The following is an 8,764-nucleotide window of genomic DNA, read 5'->3' as shown; positions in this document are numbered from 1 at the left end:
CTGCTGGTGTTGCTGATGTTGCTGGTGTAGGTGGTGTTGCTGATGTTGCTGTTGCTGGTGTTGCTGGTGTAGGTGGTGTTGCTGATGGTGTTGGTGGTGCTGGTGGTGTTGCTGGTGTTGCTGATGTTGGTGGTGTTGCTGGTGTTGCTGGTGTTGCTGATGTTGCTGGTGTTGGTGGTGTTGGTGGTGCTGGTGGTGCTGGTGGTGTTGCTGGTGTTGCTGATGTTGCTGGTGTTGCTGGTGTTGGTGGTGTAGCTGGTGTAGGTGGTGTTGCTGATGTTGCTGGTGGTGCTGGTGGTGTTGCTGGTGTTGGTGGTGTTGCTGGTGTAGGTGGTGTTGCTGATGTTGCTGGTGTTGGTGGTGTTGCTGATGTTGCTGGTGTAGGTGGTGTTGCTGATGTTGCTGATGTTGCTGGTGTTGCTGATGTTGCTGGTGTTGCTGGTGTAGGTGGTGTTGCTGATGTTGCTGGTGTTGCTGGTGTTGGTGGTGTTACTTTTTTTTCATTAAAATGTGCGACATTCTATACTATGACTTTTTATCCGACATACCATGTTTTTTGGCTTTTTAAAAATCTTTTTTCAACATACTATACTTTGACTTTTTTCATGACTTTTTTTGACATATGACTTTTTTTTCTGACATTCTATACTGAATTATTTTCGACATACCATATTATGACTTTTTAAAAATCTTTTTTTCGACACACTATACTATAATTTTTTTTCGACATACTATACTTTGATTTTTTTTTCGACATTCTAAACTATGACTTTTTTCCAACATACTATACTATGACTTTTTTTCTCGACATACTGTACTATGACTTTTTAAAAATCTTTTTTCGACATACTATACTTTGACTTTTTTTTTCGACATACTGTACTATGACTTTTTAAAAATCTTTTTACAACGTTCTATACTATGACTTTTATTTTTCGACATTCTATACTATGACTTTTTAAAAATCTTTTTACAACATTCTATACTATGACTTTTATTTTTCGACATTCTATACTATGACTTTTTAAAAATCTTTTTTCGACATACTATACTTTGACTTTTTTCTTCCGATATACTATACTATGACTTTTTTTTCAACATACTATACTATGACTTTTTTCATGACTTTTTTTGACATACTATGATTTTTTTTTTTCGACATTCTATACTGACTTATTTTCGACATACCATATTATGACTTTTTAAAAATCTTTTTTTCGACATACTATACTATAATTTTTTTTCGACATACTATACTTTGATTTTTTTCCCGACATACTATACTATGACTTTTTTTTTCGACATTCTATACTATGATTTTTTTTTCGTCATTCTATACTGACTTTTTAAAAATCTTTTTTCCAACATACTATACTATGATTTTTTTTTCGAAATTCTATACTATGACTTTTTTTTCGACATTCTATACTATGACTTTTTTCCAACATACTATACTATGACTTTTTTCCAACATACTATACTATGACTTTTTTTCGACATTCTATACTATGATTTTTTTTTTGACATACTATACTATGACTTTTTTTCGACATACTATACTTTGACTTTTTAAAAATCTTTTTCCAACATACTATATTTTGACTTTTTTTAGACATATATACTATGACTTTTTAAAAATCTTTTTACAACATTCTATACTATGACTTTTTTTCGACATACTATACTATGACTTTTTAAAAATCTTTTTTCGACATACTATACTTTGACTTTTTTCTTCCGATATACTATACTATGACTTTTTTTTTTCGACATTCTATACTATGACTTTTTTTTCGACATTCTATACTATGACTTTTTAAAAATCTTTTTTCGACATACTATACTTTGACTTTTGTCTTCCGACATACCATATTATGATTTTTTTTAAAATCTGTTTCAACATACTATACTATGACTTTTTTTTGACATACTATCCTATGACTTTTTAAGTCTGTTTCGACATACTATACTGACTTTAAAAATCTTTTTTCCAACATACTATACTGACTTTTTTTTCATGAACATTTGCGACATACTTTACTATGACTTTTTAAAAATCTTTTTTCGACATACTATGACTTTTTTTCATAACATTTTCGACATACTATACTATGACTTTTTTTCTACATACTATACTGACTTTTTAAAAATCTTTTTTCGACATACTATACTATGACTTTTTAAAAATCTGTTTCGACATACTATACTTTGACTTTTTTTTCAACATACTATATTACTTTTTTTTCCATTACATTTTTTATGCCAATACTTTTTTAGGACATCAGGTTATTGGAGGAAGCGACCATATTCATATGATCTTTCTGACTTCATATTTGCTCGCTATTTCTTTTCTGATCCTTTCCTGTCTGTTACCAAACCTAAATTTCCTGATGTCTAATTATGACACTTACACTCTTTCACACACCGTTACTTTAATCTTTTATTAGCTGCACACATTTAAACAGGCACATGTATAATGTGCAGACACTATGTACAAAATATACTCATACAGGCATCTCATCATACCGTCTCTTGCACCGCCCACCACAGGCGACACGTCACCTTGGCCATTCAAACTAGATTAGTCCCAGTTTTGTTTTATATTCTGATTCATGGTAATAAAGACGTGGTTATTGATCCCCTTGTTTACACAATTGTGTCATTTTTCAGGTTGCTGATTTCCTGTGCAGGTACATCTCTGGCTCCATGGACACAAGCAACCAGCAGGACATGCAACAGGTCAGGAACATTTACCCAAAACATTAAGCATCATTTTTAACTGAGGCTGACTGACTAGTAAGTTTGATGAAGTATTAAAAAAAACACACTGCCTATCGGCTGATATTCTGCTGCAAATAAAAATATCCTGACCCTTCATATAGTACGTGTTTGTATGCGTCAGAGACAGGATAATTGATATTGACTGGAAGTCTGTATTTAACCCGGGATGATCCGTTCCCCATCGGGTTGTCTCCTGAACTTCCTGTGAGTCCAAACTGAGGGAGACTCAGTCCAACCGGTCTGCTGACATCCGGGTAAGTTAACAGTTTGTTTCTGGTCCTGGTGGTTCACACAGTGGAGGCTTTCATCAGAGCATGATCCCCAAACAGCTGCTTGAAGTGAACCACATGCTCCTCACAGTGCTCTCCTGGTGAGACAAAGACAGAAAACAAAACATTAACTCTGCTGTTTCAACTTTCCTACACTGCTCTATATATATATATATATATGTTGTGAATATATATATATATATGTATATGTATATGTGTATATGCGTATACATACATATACACGTATACATGCACATATGTATGTATACATATGTATGTATACATATGTGCATGTGCATATACACGTATACATGCACATATGTATGTATACATATGTGCGTGCGTGCGTGCATGTGTGCATGCATGCGTGCGTGTGTCTGTGTGTGTTTCCTCTCACCGGGGTTGAAGCTGGGACTTCCTCTGAGCCGCTGGTTCCTCTGCTGAAACGACCTGAACACGGTGTAGAACAACATCTGGTCTCCGGTCTGCCGCGCTGCGTCCAGAAACTTCCTGGACGACACGTTGTCATGGCCGCCTGAAACCAGCTCAGGGTTAGTCAATTACAGACGAAGACAGACGAGGTACTCCTCCATCCATAGTCAGTGTATTACCTACAGTGGATGGAGTTTAGAGGACCAGCACGGGAGCAAAGTGATTTACGGATGCACGGATTTTAGACACCTAAAAAAATCAGTTTAAGTGTACGCTATATTGAGAATATTTTCACCGCTTCACCTCGCTGTCAGACAGCCCTTTCCGACGGGGAACAGAAGCCGCTATCTAAGCAACCAGACTCCATTGACAGAACCAGTAATTTTACCTCTCAGAACACGGGAGTTGCCGGTCTACCGCTGCTTCGATCGGTTAGTTTGTTTGTGTTATCGTGTGACTCTGGTGAATCCGAACTAAACCTTTTAAAACACCAAAGTCGCACAATAACACAAACAAACTAACCGATGGATGCAGCGGTAGACCGGCAACTCCAGTGCTCTGAGAGGTAAAATGACTGTTTTTGTGAATGGAGTCTGGTGGCTTTGGTGAGAGTACAGATAACCGCTTCAGTTCACCGTCTGGTCCGGAAACTGTTTAGCTGTCTATGAATATAACGTACACTCAAACTGATATAGATTCTTTTAGGTGTTTAAAATGTGTTTTGCTGCCGTGCTGTTACTCCATCACCTCCATCTCCCTTTAAACTATGACATCTTTATCTTTTAGCCTCTTCTTATGTTCTTCTGAAGTATAACTGCAGGAATGTTTAAACTCTGAATTTCTCTTCTTCCTGGTAGATAAATGAAACGTCAACGTACCGACGCTGCGGATGAATCTGAGCGCGCCCAGAACCTGCTGCTTGGACAGCAGAACCTCGACGATCTCATCGTTGGCCGTGGAGAGACGCTAAAAAAAACACACACAGAATAAATGAAAACAATGAGATTTAAATAAAGAGTGTCTTTACTTGAAGCCTGTGTGTGTGTGTGTGTGTGTGTGTGTGTGTGTGTGTGATACCTTCAACATGTCCAGTGACAGCTGGTGTGCAGGAGGATACGTACTCTCCAGAGACAGAAGTAAACAAGCCTGAACGCAAAGAAAGACAACTCAAAAGATGAATTGACCTTGTGGTAACAACGTTAGGGTTTCCGTGTATATAATGTTCTTTGTGTAAAATATATCGAACATTGAATGACATCAGATCTAAAATATTATTCCTTCATTTAACGCAGACATTTCAGAAGTGAAGAAAGCTAATTTCAGACTCTGAGCGCGAGTTTAAACAACGAGGACGAGTCGGCGTGATGACGTTTAGTCGTCTCATTTAGACACTTGTTAGCAACCGCCTCTTATTAAGACATATGAAGGCTTCAAAATTCACCAGTGGAATATTTACTGAAATATTGGTGGTGTTAAACCACAGACCTTATTTCAGACATCTAATTAAAAACCCGTTGACTTCCAGACGAGGGAACAGGAAGTGCTAACATGCTAACTCATCCCTGTAGCTCTCTATTACACTAATGCTATTTAATATTATATTCCATTTCTGCTAATTGATCCCGTGAAATGTTACACACTGTTCCTTTAAAGGGACTGTTTGTAACTTTTTAAGCGTATAAATGTAGCGGGTCGGGACACATGCGCGCTCGCGTGTGGCCGGAGCCTCGTCTCCTCTGCCTGCCTGCCTGTCTTCACTCAGACAGCTGAACTAACTCTTCTGCAGTCTGTAGTGTGAGCGCGTACTCGCTCCACCTCTAGACGTGAACGCGCGCTCACTCCTCCCGTGTCTTGTGAAGTGACGGAGCTCCGCAGAGAGAAACGTTATCGTCTCGTTACCGACCGGGTGCCGGTGTCTTCGGCTGCGGTCGGGAGGTGATAACGTAACTCGTTGAGGAGCCCCGTCACCTCAGCCCCGCTGCCTCAGTCTGCGCTGAAGCAGGAAAAGCCAACACTAGGATCAGCATTGATTCATGGAGAGACCTTGGTCTGGTCAGCTAACATTACTGCCAAGCAGCTGAAATATGGAGTGATATTGTGCTTTTAGCTGACGTGTCTCCTCACTGTGTTGAGCGATGCTCCTTCAGGTATATTTAGAGCGAGCAAGCGCGAGCAACAGGACGCTGACTTCGTTGATTTCACGGCCACAGTTGTCGCTGTTAACAAGACATTTCTGAAAGTTACAAACAGTCCCTTTAAGGGTCTGAATGTCTGTATTTTGGCTACGCAGTTTATTATAGAAGCAAAATGATCAAAAGATTAAAAAATATCCCGAGTGAGGCGCGAGGGTTCGTTTGATTGTTACAGAAGTACAGAAGGTCTCGTCTCAGAGGAACTCACCAGTGGTTTGGAGTCGCTGAGGACGTGATACTGGAGGAACTGGTGCAGCATGTAGAAGAGGTTGTGTTGCACCAACGTCTTTATCACCAGCTCATACAGGTAATGCTGAAACACACAAACGGTCCAACCGAAGTTTGAGCAGGTAAAAATGTAAAGTTTGTCCTGAAGAAAAGTCATGAGGTCAAACAAATCGAAAAAGGTTTAAATAGTATTTGTATCTGTAGTAAATGTAAAAGTAAAACATGATAAATCCCCTTTAAAATCAGAAACAACAGGTTTGTCAGTGCTCGGTTTTACCTGCACGGTGATCTGGAACTGGTTCAGAGAGCGGATGTACTCCATCAGCACCGCGATGATGAATTTATGGGAGACACCCTGCAGAACACACAAAGCAGTCAACGTCTCATTTGATTTCATTTCAACATTTTTTTTTTAATATTATGAATTATTCTCGGTTTTATGTATTAAAAAAAGAAATACACAGATTCTCTAAAAGTGTCATCTGGATTTTATGTTCTCAGATGTAATGTTGTAAATGATTGTTTCCTGCTGCAAGAGAACAACTCTTTGTCTGATGTTTCATTCAAGAAGTTCAATTATTTGAATCAGAAGCTCAAAGAAAAGAACAATGATTCAATAAAGTGTTTTTGGACATTAAAGAGAAATACAGAAGAAGTGTTTTCGTCAATGTAAACAAAAAATTAATAAATGCATACTATGGATTTGGATTCCTTAGGTCTTCTAGTTTCATATGATATAAGTACATTCCCTCTACCTCTAAAACTGAACCTGCTAGACCAGCGGTCAGCAACCTGCGGCTCTTCAGCTCCTCTTCAGCTCCTCTCCAGCGGCTCCATGTGGACTTTTAAAACGGAACTGAATAACTGTTCGTTGTTTACATTTTCATTTTTATTTATCGTTGTTGTAGGTCTATGGTACGACGGTACGACAGTACGACGGAGTATTAGGACCACGTTGAGGAAAAAAAACATCTGAGATTTAGAGAATAAAGTCATAATATTATGCAGTAGTAATTTTACATGTTATTTTCTTTTCTTCTCGTAAAGTTATGACTTTATTCTCGTAATATTACGATTTTTTTTCTCGTTAAGTTATGACTTTATTCTCGTAATATTAAGATTTTTTTTTCTTGTTAAGTTATGACTTTATTCTCGTAATATTAAGATTTTTTTTCTTGTTAAGTTATGACTTTATTCTCGTAATATTACGATTTTTTTTCTCGTTAAGTTATGACTTTATTCTCGTAATATTAAGATTTTTTTTCTCGTTAAGTTATGACTTTATTCTCGTAATATTACGATTTTTTTTCTCGTTAAGTTATGACTTTATTCTCGTAATATTACGATTTTTTTCTCGTAAAGTTATGACTTTATTCTCGTAAAGTTATTACTATTCTTGTAATATTACGACTATTGTCTCTTTGGCCCTCACTGCATTAGACTTACAGTAGATCAGGTGTTTTGCGTCTCCAGAGTTTTTTTTTGCCTAAAATGTCTCTCTTGATAGTAAAGGTTGCTGACCGCTGCACTAGAGCCTCTGAAAGACAGTGAAGTGGGTCGGGATCGCGGGTCTCAAGGGGTTAAAACAAGGTTGACACCATACAGACTTGTGTCTTTTACCGGAGCAGATCCAGTCGTTTCACGTGAGTCGTGGTAAATCTACCGACATCAGAGCTGATAATCAAACACCTTCGGAACCTCACTGTTGAGTACATTTGTGCTGGCTGCTCCTGGGAGAACTGATTTCACAGCTGGGTTCTCTTCTACTTCCAAGCAGACTTTTGTAAAAAAGAAAAAAAAAATACTAAATATAAACCTATTTAACAAACAAATCTCAAGTTTTAGTTTGTGTGTGTTTGTTTACGTACCTTCCTCTCGGTGAATGAAGACAGGACGTGTGTGTACATGTCTGATTGGTCGATGACCGCCTGAGTTCTGACTGGACGCTTCTGGGCTGCGCTGCCTCGACTCGGGCCGGACTCCATCGCCTACAAACACAGAAGATGAATAATAAAAACGTGGTCAAAGTTTGGAGCGTTATTTAACCTCCTTCACTACAAGCTAGTCTGACATGGTTGGTACGGATGGATTCATCAGGTTCTCTAGTTTCAGATGATACCAGTATCTTCACTCTAGCTTTAAAACGGAGCCGCTACAACCTAAAAACCACAAGTTGTGTTAATGAAATAAAGAAATGAGTGGCGTTAAAACAGTTTTGCGTTAACGTGTTATTATCGCATTATTAACTTTGACGGCCGTATTCAGAACACAAAAATACAAACTACACAGTGTTCAAACATTACACAGAGACCATCTACTTTTCATTGTTTCAGAGTGAATATCTGGAGGTCAGAGGTCAAGGGACCCCTTTGAAAATGGCCATGCCAGTTTTTCCTCGCCAAAAAATTTAGCGCAAGTGTTAACGGTTTATTTAACCTCCTTCATGACAAGCTAGTATGACATGGCTGGTACCGATGGATTCATCAGATTTTGTAGTTTCAGATGATACCAGGATCTTCACTCTAGCTTTAAAACTGAGACGATACAACCTAAGTTAATGTGCGTTAAAGAAATTTGTGGCGTTAAAACGAATTTACGTTAACGAGTTATTCAACATTTATTTGTATAGCCCTTTACAATAAACAAAAGATACCCAAAGTGCTTCACATTAACATCAAGAAATAACAGGAATAAAAACACAACATATCATTAAATCATAAAAAGCAGAGGGAAAATGTCACAGCACTACGAGGTATTAAAAACCAATCTAAATAAAAAGGTCTTGAGCTTAGATTTAAAAAGTAGCAGGTCAGTGATAGTGCGTATATCAGGGGGGAACTTGTTCCATAGTTTAGGAGCAGC

The 8,764-nt window shown here is 38.0% G+C and overlaps 1 protein-coding gene and 1 long non-coding RNA gene across 2 annotated transcripts; one reads left to right on the top strand and one right to left on the bottom strand.

Moving 5' to 3' along the window:
• Positions 1 to 2,424: 2,424 nt before the first annotated feature.
• On the bottom strand, positions 2,425 to 7,913 carry LOC141763662 (regulator of MON1-CCZ1 complex-like). Its single transcript, XM_074628179.1, has 7 exons — positions 7,771 to 7,913; positions 6,180 to 6,257; positions 5,883 to 5,987; positions 4,560 to 4,628; positions 4,361 to 4,448; positions 3,448 to 3,585; positions 2,425 to 3,148 (listed from the first exon to the last, which is right to left on the bottom strand). Exons 1-7 carry the CDS (start codon positions 7,885 to 7,887, stop codon positions 3,069 to 3,071), a joined length of 675 nt encoding a protein of 224 aa, XP_074484280.1. The 5' UTR covers positions 7,888 to 7,913; the 3' UTR covers positions 2,425 to 3,068.
• Positions 3,462 to 4,514, top strand: LOC141763663 (uncharacterized). The gene is made up of 2 exons (XR_012593107.1): positions 3,462 to 3,601; positions 4,340 to 4,514. It is a non-coding gene; the product is annotated as an uncharacterized LOC141763663 (long non-coding RNA).
• Positions 7,914 to 8,764: the final 851 nt, after the last annotated feature.

The sequence above is a fragment of the Sebastes fasciatus genome, unplaced genomic scaffold, assembly GCF_043250625.1.
Source record: "Sebastes fasciatus isolate fSebFas1 unplaced genomic scaffold, fSebFas1.pri Scaffold_137, whole genome shotgun sequence".
Taxonomy (NCBI): Eukaryota; Metazoa; Chordata; class Actinopteri; order Perciformes; family Sebastidae; genus Sebastes; species Sebastes fasciatus.
The sequence above is the reverse complement of the archived record's forward strand: the minus strand, read 5'-3'. Positions and strand labels throughout refer to the sequence as shown.